Source organism: Pseudopipra pipra, chromosome 4 (genome assembly GCF_036250125.1).
Source record: "Pseudopipra pipra isolate bDixPip1 chromosome 4, bDixPip1.hap1, whole genome shotgun sequence".
Classification (NCBI taxonomy): domain Eukaryota; kingdom Metazoa; phylum Chordata; class Aves; order Passeriformes; family Pipridae; genus Pseudopipra; species Pseudopipra pipra.
In genome coordinates this window covers 39,885,645-39,902,512 of record NC_087552.1, presented here as the reverse complement: position 1 = coordinate 39,902,512, position 16,868 = coordinate 39,885,645, and the positions used below count along the sequence as shown (strand labels likewise).

The following is a 16,868-nucleotide window of genomic DNA, read 5'->3' as shown; positions in this document are numbered from 1 at the left end:
TGTGGCATAAACCCAGTTGTCTCATAATCAGAGTGCACGCAATCAGCACCAGAACCTTGCTGGTTGCAGTGGTTGCATTGTAGAGGGCACTGACATTTTCATGCTGTTCTCTTTCTGGCAGAGTGCTGTGTCTGTTAGTCACCTTGATATCACAGAAATCATCACAGTGTTGTTCTTTATTTTCAATTTACAAATGGTTTTTATTTACAAATGGTTTCCCCTTTTTTCTGGTCATGCATGGTGATCCACATATTTGTCAACAATGATTGCTGGAGTTGCTGGTGACTGAGAAAATAATACACAAATCTCATCTGGTACAGATTGCACTGCCTAATGTCTCCAAGATTTAATCAGATGTAAGCCTTTCAGCAGCAATAATCCAAATCCTTATTGATTCCAAATCTATCTGTAATGCTAACTGGAAGCTTCAGTATGAGCCCTTGAATCAGTTGAACAATCTAGATGCATCTGCACTTAGACAACAAATGGTTATCCCAGAAATTTCCATGACTGCTGTGCAGCCTTTGACCTTTAATTTGTGGACTTATGTAATGAAAGCTTCTGAATAGTGAAACAAGTCTATTGATAATGGGGTTTATGGTCTGTATTTTATTTTGCATTTACAACTTGCTATGCTCTTAGAAATAGTCTGTAGGGATTTAGGAACATAAGCTGAAGACTACTGCTCTGGAACAAAGTACATTTCAAAGACCAGGTTGAAGTGCATGAGAACAGAATCTTTCCTGTTACAATAATCTAGTTGTGAAATTACTTCAAAAAAGGATCTAGCTAAGGCACCATGAACCTACTTTCTCAAAACTGCATTCAGTCGTAGTCAAGAATGGTATTAATTGGCCAAGTTTGTAAAAACTTGTGAGAACTGACTGACTAAAATGAGTTTCTAAAAAAATTAGGCAGCAGAGCACACAGTTGCTCTAGAAAGGAACTAGAATTAATTTGGGGTTTTTTAATCTCTGTCTGCTTCCCAGGGAATTCAAATTCAAATAGAAAAGGGTATTTTCATAAGCAATTGCCATTGAAAGGATGAAAGTACTGGCATTTTTTTAGGGAAGGTTGAGAACCATTGAGGAATGCAGGTACTTGAGGAATAAGTATCAGCATGTTTCGGAACCTCAGCAGCAGCTAAATGTTTGACTAAAGGACTTAACATAAGTACCTTTGTGCAAATCTATAAACTTAGATATGTTTTCCAGCATTTTCTAAGCATATCTAAATAAAATATCCAGTAAATGCTGACTTGCATAAATTTGGATTTTGCTTAACATGGAAATTTTACACTGCCTACCTTAGCTTAAATACTTGTACTTATAAACAAGAGGAGCAATATTAAACAGTATAAGCTTAGGATGATTTTGTAGGAGTTTGTGCATCTTTCTCTCAAAAAATAGTCCAGACAAGAGAAAAAAAGTGTGATATATAATCAAGAAGTGAAACTTTTGCAGTATTACGCTTATCCTTATAGCCAGTGTATTTTTCTTCCTTTTTAACAAATTCTCTTTCAAATTTCTCCTCAAACTCATTTATTTTTCCTTGCCTGTCTACTTTGTACATTCTCTCTCTCGCCCCCACATTTATTTGTTTTCTTTGACTGATGTTATTCTTAGTATTTAAAATGCCAGAGTGAATAGAAGTCACTTAAAGCATAATATAGTTCAGACTGGTTTATTTATTTTATACTTTCATTTTTACTTTTTATGTTTTTCTGATAGGCAAAGCCTTACAAAGTAAGCTCTTTGAAGCAGAGACTTTTTCTAATCTCTCTGGTGTTCTTATGATATTTTGATTTTGGTTCATATTAACTGCAGTGGTCTTCTTACTTGAAGTGATGTGAAAAAAAATTATGCTCACTGTTGCTGTTTTGCTTCTGTAAGGCACTGTTTTGTTACTGTAATGAATGGTAACTTGAATGTTGCAACTACAGACAGTCATCCAATTTTACAGGTGACAAATGGGTGCATGGGAGATCAAAATCAGAGCTTTTCTAGCATGATTAGAGAAGTGGACATAAAAGTGGAACATAATTCTTAACTATGGCTATGATATTTAATTAGGGTTTTTTTGTTTGGTTGGTTGGTTGGTTTTTTACTGGTATCAACTTCCAAAAAAAATAGCACTGAAGTACATGAAAATTGCAATAAATTATTATGCAAGTGAAATGTTTATCCATGCTTTTCTCTTGCAATATTTCCATTTGGTTAAACACCATTTCAACATTCAGATTTAACTACTTGATTTTAATGCATTTTAGTCAGTCAATAAATACAGAATATAAGCATATTAAACTGGAGGGGTTTATAGACAGCATTTTCCTATTAAGAATTGTCAACAAAATCCTTGAAAATGAAATGAGCTGACAACTGTAGTCAGAGCAGATACATAAAGTAGTGCTATAGCACATTGCACCATCAATTATGTGTCAAGCATGCTGCCAAATATTAAGTGTTCTGACCTTTGTTATTAATAATGGAGGCAGACATTGGGGACATGTGTAACATAAATAATGTAATGTGTGGAAAATCTATTATAGTTTTGACTTTGTTAATGGATATAGAGCCTGTTTGGTATCCTGCCCCTTCCCTCGCAAGCTATAATTTTGTGAAAAACTGGACATACCATGTAATGGAAAGCCACACTGTGAAAAACATACTTTGATAGAACAAAATGCTCTGAAATTAAATAAATAATAGCAAGAGAGTGCTTTTCATCAAGCTTTACTGCTTTATTTATAGGTGTATTTGTCATTTCCACTGTTCCTTGAGAACTAATGTGAAATAAGTGAAATGAAGTAAACACGTCTTTATTGTATTCTTTATTTATTCTTTATTTATTCTTTAAGCTATTATTATCATCTATCATCTTGTAGAGTTTGTCTAGTTAAAGGTTTAGTCAGTGTCTTTCTTTAGAATTTACCTTCTAACATTTTTAGGTGATCATATAGGACAATGTTGATAACAGCTAAAAGTGACAAACACAGTAAAATGGCCAACCAAAGGACTGAGATAAACACTTATGAAGGGAGGGTTAGTGGTTAAAAGAAAAAAAAAATAAAAGGTCCCAAAACCCAGTCCCTTAACTGACTTGAAAGAACAAAGAAAATAGAAAACATAGGATAGAGAAAACTTCTTGTGCAGTCACTGTTGGTACTGTTTCCTGCTTCCTGCTTGATGTCAAACATAGATCCCAGTAAAATGTTAAGCAGTTGGTCCAGGATTTCATCAGGAATGCACTGTAACTGATTATATAAAAATCAACAGACTGTTTACATTTATCAAAAAGCTTTCTTTTGTCCTAAAAGTTGTATAATTTCTCTTATCACAACTTTCATTAATTTTATATTACCTTTTATTTTTCCCTTTGAACTTAACATTTGGGAATAAGTACCTTGGTGACAGTAATTGCAGCTACAAACTATATTTCTTTCTAAACTTAACTAATCTGGGCTTGCATAAAATGAATGAAAAATTGGAGCTCCTCTGATCTGTAGTACATTTTTGTGGATGTTACTTTCTTTGTGTCTTGTCATATATTCCAATAGGTGTTGAAGTCTCAAAATTGTTTTGCAATGGAAATCCACTGTCCTACACTACAAGCCAATGCATAATTAAGAAAGAGCAAAGAATAAAAGATATGGACCAAGACAGTATGTCTTTATAAAATTAACCAAAATTTGCACAAAATCAAAAATGTTGTCAAACTACTACTACATTTACAGAAGCAGATTCATTCCTCTCTTAGAAATTTAGAAACTCTTTCTAACAATCCTTAATGATCTAGTGCTTATACTACATGCAGGACACACTCTTCTAATCATCCAGAACTTAAGATTTCATTTGATGTTTATGTCAACACAAAAGTTTGGCTGTTCTAAAATTAAATCAGTCCACAAGCTTCTTAAAAAACTGTTCCTTTAAACAGTTTGTCACAGATGAGAGTAATTTACTGGAATTAAAAAATACATATACATATAGGAAGAGATCTGTGATTTGCGTGTCAAGGTAACACTATAAGCATATTGAAAAATCAGCATATTTTTTCTATTTTTTTCTTTCCCTAATTCTGAGCACCGGCTGTATTGTATTAAGTATAGATATATGGATTTCCTTCTCCCTTTCTTTCTGAATTGGAAGAGGGGACATAACAAAAGTCCACTAGTGATTAAGTTGGTTTTCCACAGTGTAAATTTGAATTGAAGCCATCTTTAAAAGCAAATAGCTTTATTAAACTAAGAACAAAATAATTCAGATGCAATAATGATGATTTTTTAAAATTCATTTTATATCTGCTTCAAAAATTGCTTTTCTTCATATTGTGAGTACTTCATAGAATCATAGAATACACTGAGTTGGAAGGGAGCCATCAGGATCATCAAGTCCAACTCCTGACAGCCTGAAGCGTCACACCATGAGAGCATTGTCCAAATGCTTCTTGAACTGCGTTAGGCTTGGTGCTGTGACCACTTCCCTGGGGAACTGGTTCCAGTGCCCAACCACCCTCTGGGTGAAGAACCTTTTCCTGATATCTATCCTAAACTTTCCCTGACTCAGCTTCAGGCCATTGCCTCGAGTCCTGTCACTGGTCACAAGGTTGAATAGATCAGTGCCTGCCCCTCTGCTTCCCGTCATGAGGATGCTGAAGACCATAATGAGATCTCCGCTCAGTCTCCTCTTCTCCAGGCTGAACAGACCAAGTGACCAAGCCACTCCTCATATGGCTTCCCATCAAGGCCCTTCACCGTCTTCATTGCCCTCCTTTGGATGCTCTCTAATGGCTTAATATCTTACTTATATTGCAGTGCCCATAACTGCACACAATATTCAAGGTGAGGCCACACCAGTGCAGAGCAGAGCAGGAAAATCCCCTCCTTAGCCCAGCTGGTGATGCTTTGCCTGATGCCCCCCAGGACACAGTTGGCCCTCCTGGCTGCCAGGGCACTGCTGAGTCATATTCAACTTGCCCCAGGTCCCTTCTTGTAGCACTGCTTTCCAGCCTCTTGTTCCCCAGTCTATAAACACAACCAGGGTTGCCCCATCTCAGGTTGTAGGCACATGGCACTATAACCTGTGGAATATCCAGAATAAAACAATACTTTATTAAATTTAATACAATATTTAGTTAAAGCAACTAGTTTCTTCATGTTTTGACTTTTATTCATACATATTTTGTACAAGTATAACAAATTTTGTGTCCAGCTGAAAAGATTTCCTGACTTGATTTCCTGACCCAAGAGGAATTCATCAGTATGCATTATTTCTAACAAATACTCTGTCTTTCCTGCTTAGCTTCTTATCAGCTAAGTAATATTGAGTTTCAGTACTTATTTTCCTGATGTTCTAGGCCTGTACCTTGAATATCTGAAACAGCAATAGCCAGCATTTTGTCTACAGTGGGCTACACAGGCTTTTAAAGGATTCATCAGAGGTGGTGAACCTTCATTTGGATTCTCCTTCCATGTTACCCCCATGATCTACTGGGGCTTCCTAGGATCGCCTACTAGATGTCTAAACACAGGTTTTATTCCTGTGCCTTTTACAAAATAGACTGGCATCCAGCCTTGTGACATGCTGTGACCTCCTGTGCCATGCATATTCCCATCACATGGCAGACATGCATTTGCCACACTGGCATTTACTGTGCTGGTGCAGGTACCTGCTTCCGTCAAGGGACATGTGCTGCAGCACCCTCAGGCAGGTGTGAGGCTACTCAAGTCCTGCAATTTTCACCTCTCAGAACAAGCAGACAGTAGCCAAATTAGTTATTTGTTAAGCTTAGATTTTTGTCTGTGACCCACTGATTGAGACCCTGCGTGACATCCTACAAGGAGTGAAGGGGTGTTGGGGAGTCAGATGCTCTATGTTGCCATCAAATTTGAAGACAAAGACCCCAGATACTGCTTGATGCATGGCTTGGGTCAGGGATGACCCAGTGGAGGCAAGACCTGCATGATCACTTTCCTGAGATGACAAATTGGTTGTTGAAACCTCCCAGGACATAGTCTGCAATGACACTGTGGTTAGTGAGGCTTTAGTGAAAACATTTTTTCTAACTTCGTAACACTTGGTCATATAAAATTACTTTGAAATAGGAATTAGAATCATAGAATGCCCTGGGTTGGAAGGGACCTTAAAGATCATCTGGTTCCAGCCTAGACCAGATTGCTCAGAGCTCCATCCAGCTGGCCTTGAACACACAGGGGTGGCGCATCCACAGCTTCTCTGGCCCACCTCTTCTGGTGCCTCACAACCTTCACAGTTCTGTGTATAACTGTACAGAAATGAGTTCTGTAAATTTGCCTTACCTGAGGTGTTTCTACTGTATTTGACACCAGAAAAGGGAGGGGATGCAACCACACGTGCCGTTTTGTACACTTGTAGTTGTTTGTGAGACAAGGAGCAGTTTTGATTCAGGTGAACTAGTTCAGAACTAGCGATTTTACTCACATAATGTTCAAAATCATTGAATGGAAATAATTTCTTTTTTGTTAATAGTGAAGTTGGATAAGGATTCTTAAATTTCAGTTTCTACAGTTTTATGTTTCTGCACTTAGACATGTCTTACACTGTTACAACCCGGTGTTTCTTTGATTAGAACAGTTTTATAGTAAACTGTACAGCGTCTGCAGCCAGTTGATACACTTTGTACAAAGTGTACCTCTATATTTTGTGTCTCATACTGCCATCTAAGGGCCACGTAGACTGAGAAGGTGGCTAAACGTTCTTCAGTACTTTCTCCTTACTGCCCTGCCGTTTGGGAAGTCAGAAATTCATGGATGAGAAAGGTGGGCAGGGAATAACAACAGTCCTTTGATGCAATATATTGTTTCATCTAAAAGGACAGAGGAATCTCCCAGATAAGCGATAAATTGGAATGTAAATCTCAGTCATCTAGAAAACTGCAATTGCAATGAGCTTATGTAAAGGCCCATGAATAAGAAAGTAAGATTACAGGATTTCAGGCTACCCCTGAAACAGCAAGTTGAGGAATGTAGTGCTTAGAGGCCTGATGAGTTTCAGTTGAAACTCAGCATTGAGGGAGTGTGCAGTTTAGATTCTTAAAGGTACCAAAGTCTTTAACTCCTACTGATTTAAGGACTAGTGCTTTGTAATACAATTTTCTTACTAAGATTTTCCCTAAACAGGTACAAAATAACATGAATTATTTTCTTCTTTTTTCCTAATAACTGGTTTTGCATTTCTGCGTGTTTTGATTTTCCTGGACTAAGGGAAAATGGGCAAAAATTTGATGTTACTTTAAGAGTATGTAATATTAAACAGCGTTAACACAATTTAAATATTTTGGGGTTTAACCATTCAAAGTTTTATCATGAAAACTTATCTTTCCAGGATAAAAATGCATTTTTATTTTTTTAATCTACAAACTGTATTTGTGTGGGCTTAATTCTATAGCTCCTTTCCCATAAGATGTTTTCAACTACAAGTGCGATAAAGAACTAGTGGCAGAAGTGAAACATTTCAGTATTTGTCAATATCATACTATTGGCATTGACTAACAGAAGCAGTTTCTATAATGAGGACCCCTTTGAGCATGACTTTATTTTACGATGTATGAATTGCTTTTCAGGCTAGTTTCCAGCAAACCCTGTGTAATAGAGAAAGTAATTAATCTTGCATGTTACTTTGACAGGCTCATGCAAGCAAAGACCTGGAAGAGCAGTTGCGGTCTGTGTCCAGTGTGGATGAACTCATGACAGTACTTTACCCAGAATACTGGAAAATGTTCAAATGTCAGTTGAGGAAAGGAGGTTGGCAACACAACAGGGAACACTCCAGCTTTGACACAAGATCAGATGATTCCCTGAAATTTGCCGCAGCACACTATAATGCAGAGATCCTGAAAAGTAAGTACAGGACACAAACCATGTTCCAACACACAATAAATTAAATTCTGAAGGCTTTTCAGTTGCATCAAAAACGTTTTAAAAGCTAACCATTGTCAGTAAACCAATCTCAGCAGCCTGATTTGATGTGTTGTCTATAATATAAAACCTTTGATAGTCCGCATTACATAATGAAACAAATCGCTCTGTAGACGTATTTTAGGTACATCCATTGTGAGAAAGTTGCTTTCTCAGCTCTGTAGATAGAGAAAGTGCCTTCAGGTATAAGAAGTCCTACTTTGTGGAGGCTGTAAAAATTTTGCAGAAAGCAGAGGGGATGCTAATAGTTGGAGTCATTGAACTGTTTCTGCGCATTTTTTGCAATTACATCATGGCTTAGTAATGCTTTCTTCTCTTATGCATTGTGGCTTTAGGATGCCAAGTAATCCACTTGTAACTTTTCCCTGTTACAAGAGGGCAGCTGTCATGATGTTATGCTAAAATCAGAAAAAAAGGGCTTTCAACCCAATATGTCAATATCCTTTAGTGTTTCAGATTGCTTGGATAAAAATATATTAGCTTACAAGTTTAAACAAGTGCTTGTAGGCAGAGAAATGTAGGACTTATAGCAGAAGGTGTATTTTTTTACGTGATATTGGATATCATATATCTTAATGGAGACTTTAAAGTACACATAAGGCAAATTTTCCATTTCTGGTGAACAACCTACCATAATCTAGTGCCAAAAGAGAATAAAGGGTCCTGCACAGCTGCAAGTCTCAGGACTGTTCAGTATAAGATTCTATTTGGTAAAAGGCTGTATAACATGATGTAAAATCTTTGCCTAAATTTGGGTGGATAATCCGGGCACAAGTATCATGCTTCAGATTAAATCACATGTTGTATATAGTTGCTAAATAATAACCTTTTGCTTTAAATATTACCCTTATAGTTAACAAACTAAGCATGTATTTAAATTAATTTCACATTAAGTGTGTAAAATTTTACATTTCTATTTTAGAGTATTTAAGTGAAGTACTGTGTGGGACTGTTTAAAATTACTTTGAAGAGATGTGCAATACTTCTTTAGACTTTACCCGAGATAAGACTTACCCCAGGCAAACGAGAAAGGACATGTACAGCTTGAGCTGCTGGCCAACAGGTTGAGGGAGGTGATTCTGCCCCTCTACTCTGTTCTGGTGAGACCCCATCTGGAGTACTGTGTCCAGCTTGGGGGCCTCCAACATAAGAAGGATGTGCACCTGTTGTAGTAGGTCCAGAGGAGGGCTGTGAAGATGCTCGGAGGGCTGGAGCAGCTCTCCTATGGTGATAGGCTGAGAGAAGCAGCCTTATAGCAGCCTTCCAGTACCTAAAGGGGGTCTATGAGAAAGATGGGGAGAGATGTCTTGTAGCAGGGCCTCTTGTGATAGAGCAATGGTAATAATTTTAAACTAAAAGAAAGCAGATTCAGACTAGATATAAGGAAGACTTTTTTTTACAATGAGGGTAGTGAAACGTTGGAACAGGTTGTCTGGAGAGGTGGTAGATGCTCTATCCCTGGAAATATTCAAGGTCATTCAAGTTTGAACAGGGCTCCGAGGAACCTGATCTGGTTGAAGATGTTCCTGCTCATTACAAGGGGGCTTTACTGGGTGACCTTTAAAGGTGTTTTCCAACAAAAGCCATTCTATGATTCTGTGTTTTAAGGTCTCCCTGTTAGGGTCCCTCTTAGCTCTGCTGTGACTTTTCTTCTGCTGCATGTCAATATGTCATGTTCCTACGAAGAAGAAAAATCAGGTAGAAGTTAACACAGAGAGATGTGTATCTCACTGACTATGGGATGTGACTCTAGCAATGGATATTATGGTTCCAAAGTTTAAAAAGAATCCTAATTTACTTCAGGAGAGTATTGTTTTTAAACAGTTACTTTATAACACATGACATTCCCTATAACTTGGCAGGTATTGATACTGAATGGAGAAAAACTCAGTGCATGCCACGTGAAGTGTGTGTGGATGTGGGAAAAGAGTTTGGAGCAACTACAAACACCTTCTTTAAACCCCCATGTGTATCCATCTACAGATGTGGAGGTTGCTGCAATAGTGAAGGACTCCAGTGTATGAACATCAGCACAAATTACATCAGCAAGACAGTAAGTTCTCACTCTTTTATTACAGTCCAAGTGCTACTTGCAAATCCATATATGATCGTGCTTATTTTAAACCTTCTTATTGCTACTATGACAAAGGAAAATATATCAGCTGGTTTTTGTATGTATTTTCCGGACTAAACAGGAAAAACAGCTGAAGACTACTGCCTGGAAAAAAATGTTTAATGCTCTTTTCCCCAAAATATATTATTATTTTTTTTTAGGGAAAAAATAAATTGTGATGTCCAGTTCTCAGTTTTGAGATTACCCATGAAACTTAATTCTATCCCTTTCTTTTTTTTGCATCTACCACTTACCTGTATGAGGCAAGCACTCTATGGAAAACTAGCCTATAATTTTATTAGTGTGGACTGTTGTAGGACATATGCAGACAGGATACGTTACAAATAAAGCCTATTAGGAACTGAGTTTTACTGTATTAAGAGATATTAGCATATTTGTTTTGTTGTAATGCATCTTCCTCCAGGTGTATGTGTGGGTTTTATTCTTCCAGTTCAGGGCTAGTGATCAGGTGCAGAGATCATGCACTGAGCTTGTGAGCTGCCTTTAAAGGAGAAGCATATATTACATCATTTTAAGTAGCCATAGGAATTATCACAGTTATCTTACAACAACATTTTCCTCAAAAAACTTGTAAAAATAATCACACTTAAAAGTGTTTGCCAGGGTATTTTGCTGTTGTTACGGTATTTGGTAGGGGGTTTGTTGTTTGTGGGTTTTTCACTTTTTAGTGTAAATCTTGTTTCCTCTTTCAGCTAGATTCATCTGGCTGAAGATACAGTACATATTTATAATGAAGATCCAGAACTGCATAGCCAGCTATAATATCATAGCCCTTGGAAATGTCACTCCTTTATCATGAAACTTTTTAGTGCTCTGAGGCTTCTTGAGAGGGAATTAGGAAAAAGGAACATAAAGAAAACAGAAAAAACTACTCATTTTTTTAAATGCATTTTCTGCCTTCATTTCTCATCAATCTGTTTGTCTGAAATGGTATATTTTACCATGAATTTTCAATCCCAAATTTAAGCTAGTGGTAGACAACTGTACAGCACAGGAATAACGTAACTCAAGTAGCTTAGAGAAGGAAAACTACAACACTTACTTTTCTCAAGCCCTGTTGTTTTTCCCATTAATAGGAGAAACCATTGTCTTAATTTGTTTGTTACTTTAAGATGCAATTAATTCCTAAGTTACTTTGAGATACAAATATAATTCTCATGTTAAAACCCAAGAAATATGATCTTTTTTTTTACATGTATTGATGAAGTTTAGCTTACTGAAACAAAGGATGATCTAGTCACGGAGAGAGTTGTTCCATGCAACACAGATTTCCTAGTCTTTGAGCACCATGTCAGTTTGGGGTAAATAATATCTTTCTCTTCATCTTTCTGTTCGTGTCTATTGAATAAAGTAGGTTTCTACCCAGTAGAAAATGTTTAGTAGTGAGTTTCCTTTTGAAGTTCTTGATGTTATTCGTAATGATACGATGTAGTTGTAGTTAAAGATTTGAGGGACTCTGAAAAGGAAAATCTTAAAGATTTTATCACAAAGAAGAAAGAGGAAATAACATTGTTTTATTTTCTTACCTATACTGAAAAAACAGGTGATTTAATCTCTGAGTTTTCTATCTTGCTTCTGCTTTCCAGTTTTATCTTGTCCTTGACAGAATGCAGTTTAGAAAAACTCTTAATAAAGGAAGAGACCTATAGCTATATCTCTTCATCTGTCACCATCTGAAATAGTTTTAAAATTATCTGACCACAGCTTACCCTATATTAGATGAGAATTAGGAAGAAAAAACTATTGGATTCAAGACCTTCTGTGAAATTCAGGTACCCTTCACGTCTATTTTCGCTACTGTTTCTCTATTATTTCCTGAATCAAATGGGAACAAATGATTAATAACCAGGAATCTTTTTTTCATAATTCACCATTTTTTAGCTTTATTTTTGGTGCATAAACTTCATAAGATAACTTCATAATGTTCACCCTGCAGAAAAAGTGCTTAATGGGAAATTAATTTTTCAGCTGGAGGTCTTACTGTGAGGGCAAGCTCTAGCATTAGTTCCAGACATTAAAGTATAAAGAAGGCTGATATCAGCTTTCATCAAAATTAATTAAAAATAAAAGGACTAAGCATAGAAATTATTTTTATAGGGGGCAAATCATTGATTGCTAGGAGGATGGACCAGGTCAGATGTTCCCAGATTGCCTTGTGTAACACTCTGGTGGTCCAGAGAGAGGTCGATAGTTTAGTTCAGGCTGTGTTCCTCCTTTCTAGCTACTTAATTTTATTGAGAAAAAAATAGAAAAGTATTCTGCTTTGCTTTTAATACCATCTTTTTTCCCACAAAAACTGTTTCTGTAGTTGCTAAGGGATGTTTATACAACCATGATTGAGATATGAGATAGTTTCTTAATTAAGATATAGTATAAGGTCTACAAAAACTTTTGAGGGCCCCCTATGCTAATTCATAAAATCCAGTAGACCTTCTCTATCTGCGACACTGCAAAACTCCAGTTTGTAAGTGGTGGCTTGTCTAGTAAAGGTCTATGGAGAATGTTTTTCTTTTGGTTTGTGGTGTAGTTGTGTTGTTTTTTTTCTCTAATTTGTTATCAATCAAGCAGCTGTTCTCTGTTTCCACGACAAGAATAATTCAAAAATTGGAACTACCTGGTACAGCAACAGCCTGTCTCTCAGCTGCACTTTTTTTATGCCCCACCTATAGCCACTTGTTCATAGGTTGAAGGGAAGCAGGGAGCAGATGTCAAAGAGCCGTCTCACTCCATTCTCCCTCTTGGCTGGCAGGGTGACAGTTTTTTGACTTCTTTCAGATCATTTGTTGTAAAAGTCCTGAATCTTCTTGTTTCGTGATTACAGTAATAATCCCTCAAAGGAAAACATCTATCCAAGCAGTTCGAAATTAGATTTAGTGGAGCTTTTCTCACAGGAAACAAGTTAACACCTTGAAATTGTTGGCCATGTTTGAGATCTACATGGTATTCCTTTTCAAAATTTGGATATGCATATGTCACAAGACTTTTCAGTTGTTTTGAGCGTTACTATTTATACCTTTTCCCATGCATTTTTCTGTGTAAGACTGATTATTGAAATTATATAGTAGGTACTATTAATAGTGGGAGATATGTAAGTTCCAAATGGTGTTTTTTGTAGAAATTTCTGGAAGAAAAAAAAAAAGGATTAAAAAAACCCAAACAAGCATATTAAATAAGTATTAAATTTATTACATCAGATAAGTTACCTGTTGTATCACACATAAGCCTTGAAGTACTGTCTTTCAAGAAAGTTAGACAGTAAAATAAAGATGATGTACCATCTCTCAAATAGTTCATTTTCATTCTTTTCAGTATAGAGATGTTTAGTTTTGAAATCAGTCATATCCTTACCTTAAACATCTCTCCAGATACATTGTACTCTGTTACACTGGTTATATTTGGCTGGCCTTACTGACACTTAAGGAAGTGCAAAGATCACAAGTGATGGAAACTTAAACTCAATCAATTTAAGGGAAACTTGCCAAAATAAACTAACATCCATCAGAACATAGTGTAGTTAATGTAAGTCTTGGGAAAAAAAAAAGAATATTCTATATTTGAGAAGTATCTAGAATGATAACCTTCCCTTATCCTGATAATAAAATAACAGTTTTGGATAATTTATATTTTATAAGTCAGTGAGCATAATAATAATTTTAAGTGTGCTGATGCAATGGATATTGGCACATATGATGATGGTGCTGAATAAATTAATTTAGCCACTGAAGCAAAGAAATACTTTGTATAACAATAAACAGATTTTCTGGAAAGTGTAGCACAAAGTCCTTCTAGTCTAAAGAAGAAACTATCAATGCAGTGAATCAAAACTACACACCTTTTGGGGCTTTTAGTAACCTGGTCTAGTGGAGAGTGTCTGGAAAGTGGTTGGAACATGTCTATAACATCCTTTCACTATTCTGTGATTCCTCCTCCATTGAGGAGGAATACATGGAAGATTCCTATTTCAGGAGTTCTAGTAGCGCTTTTGGTCACACGCTCAGAGATTCCTGTCTTCTGTTACATTCTTTCTTTTTTTCTTTTTTTTTTTTTTAAACTTTAAAGTCATACTAAGTTCTAGGTTGTGCACCAGACTCTTGTCCTACCCTTGTGTCTGTTCTTCACTCCATCTGTATAAATGGTTAAAAGAAGAGCACTGCCAGTGTAGGAACTGATAAGAGCCTACTACAGGGTGGTCCATGGGACCACACAGCTCTGGCCTAGAAGCTCTTGCAAGGATGTCTGAAGAAATGACAAGGTGGGAAAGAAGGGGAACTGATGGATTTGGCGTCACAGTAATTGCTGGTTGCAGAATGTCAATGGCCAAGTCTGACTGGGTGGAGTAATTCAGAGATACCTTTGCCTGGTGTCCTCTTATTGTGCTTCTCACCTGAGAACTACATTACAGAGCGTGTGCACTGATCTTCAGGGATTTAAAAAAACTGACTTGTAAAAAAATGAAAATCCAGGGGAAAGTGATTTTTTGTGGGTTTTTTTTTTTTTGATAACTAAAATGCATGATAACTTGAAGCTGAAAAAAATCTCATGCAGTGTCAGATCTAGGCACCGAAATGCCATCTTACTGGGAGAGCCTGTTATTGATACACTCACCTATATCTTGTTGGGAAGGAACGAGGGAACCTTCTTGATCCAGAATTAGTGGGGACAAGATGTATGGGTGCCAGAATGCTAAAAGTCATGCTAAGGATCCCAAGAAGAGGGAAGGGAAATCAAGCTTTGTGTGCTGGCTGAAAGGGAAGCTTCATTTAGGCTTAAATGAGGGAAGGTTGTCATGGAGAATTATCAAATTGTATGAAGACCTAAGGAGACAAGGGCCAAACACAGTACTTTGAAGAGAAATATTAAAAACATTGAGAAAGACTAGAAGATCTTTCATCTGACTTTCTGTGGTCAGATGGCTGAATGGCAGGAGTTGAATTCTTATGAAATGCACTAACTATTTATGGTTTTTACCTGTTCTTCAGTTACGCAGAGCTTCCGATAATATGTGTTATACACTGAGATTAACTGTGTTACTGAGTCATATTTATGATTATTAGCTTCTGTGGAGCAGTTAGGACAGAGCTTTGTGATTTTGTGTGGTTTCTTTTTTTTTTTTTTTTGTTAGATATAATACTCTTTAGTTATGTGATCACATATTGCTTCTGTTCTGCTTTCCCCTGGTTTCCTGATAATGCAGTGTTGGTAGCAAAAAGGTACAGAACAGCATGGGCAAATTGAGTCTATTTTTTTTCTTCTGAGTATTTGTCTAACTCAAGCAATACTCATTTAAGGTACTTTAATTTGCTGTTTAATGTACCATAATTACTAACATTTCTCTGAAGACTGCAGGCAATAAAAGCTCTCCACTTTGAAAAACTGCCCTAATCCCTAATATTATCAGATCTCATGTTCTTCTGGAAACTGAAACTCATTCTTTGTAGTCTTTCCTGAATGTCTATCTTCAGGCATTGATATCTGTGAGAAATGTCTTTTCCCTTTTGCCTGTAGTGTGAATTAGTTGGATTTTTACTATGATTTGAAATTGAAAAGGAAGAGAAGATTTAGACCCCTAAGAATGCAGTAAAATCAGATGTTTACTGAATGAGGGATCAGCCAGAAATATAAGCCATTTGATCTCCAAGAAGAGTTACCCATTTGGGCAATGTGGGTACCAGCAATACTAGCCCTAGCCAACAATGTTGCCAGAAAAGAAGAGTGGAGAACCAGCCTCATGCACAGATGTTATCCTGAATTTTTCACAGAACTATCCTTTCTAGGTATTGACATTTGGCTGTTACATGTTGCCAACATGCCCTATAGCGATAGCAGATTTTGAGCTTATTATTCTATTGGATGAGGAAGATAAGCAAAAAAATAAATTAGATGTTAACAAAACCAGAAAGCGTTGCACATAGTGAGGTTTTACCTAAATTGAAGATTCAAACACAACTTATGCATACTGAGAGTTATTCACTTACACTTAAACAGCTTCATTGAATTTAGAGATGCTGTTATCTCAACTGAAAGCAGAATATAGATTTTCTATAGAAAGCATCTTATTTTCAAGTGCCAGAGATTATTTTAACTGAATTATTTTTAGTATTAAATATATTTTCTGTAATAGACTACTTTTCAAGAGTTTATTTCTTTTGAAATATCTTCTTGATAGATTTACATTATCAGAAGAGGAAAATATTTCTTTTCTCCAGTATGCATCAGAATACAGTATCCCAATAGCACATGCAGACAAAAGTGTCAGAAGAACAAACCAATAATTCCAACCCCAGTATTTCACTTCCAGCCTTTTCATTAATGGAAATAAATGTGTTTTCCATTCTTTTTCAAAATGCTAGTTTATGTATTGTCTTAAGCACTTTACGAAAGTCAGGACTAGAAATGGGATACTATATATAATGTAATATCTAATATAAATAGTTGTCTATATATAGTTTTTTGACTTTATGTATGAATAGTAGCAGCTATTGGGGGATGTAAAATACGTTACTATTAAGAGAATTTAGTTGAACAAACTGAAGCTTGTTCAGTCAGGTCAGGGAAACTAGTCTGCCTTTAGTAGTTTAACTAGACCTTTTTCTCATTGCACCACTGAGGTGTTGGTGGGAATAGTTGTTAGCAATATTCGTTGGTAAACTGATACCTTTCACAGGTGAAATGGAAGGATAAATGTAAATTAAGACAATTCGTGTTCGCCATCATGTCCACTCACAATTGATAGGTTTCAGCCGTTTTTCCGAAATTTCTCTCAGTGATTACTGAAGCTGA

At 36.4% G+C, this 16,868-nt stretch overlaps 1 protein-coding gene across 2 annotated transcripts in view; it reads left to right on the top strand.

Annotated features, from left to right (window-relative positions):
* VEGFC (vascular endothelial growth factor C) overlaps positions 1-16,868 on the top strand; it is a 78,430-nt gene that overhangs the window by 48,441 nt on the left and 13,121 nt on the right. For both annotated transcript variants that reach the window (XM_064652545.1, XM_064652546.1), the window contains exons 2-3: positions 7,663-7,876; positions 9,817-10,007. In XM_064652545.1, coding sequence (XP_064508615.1) covers positions 7,663-7,876; positions 9,817-10,007 — 405 coding nt within the window. The remainder of the gene's footprint in view (positions 1-7,662; positions 7,877-9,816; positions 10,008-16,868) is intronic.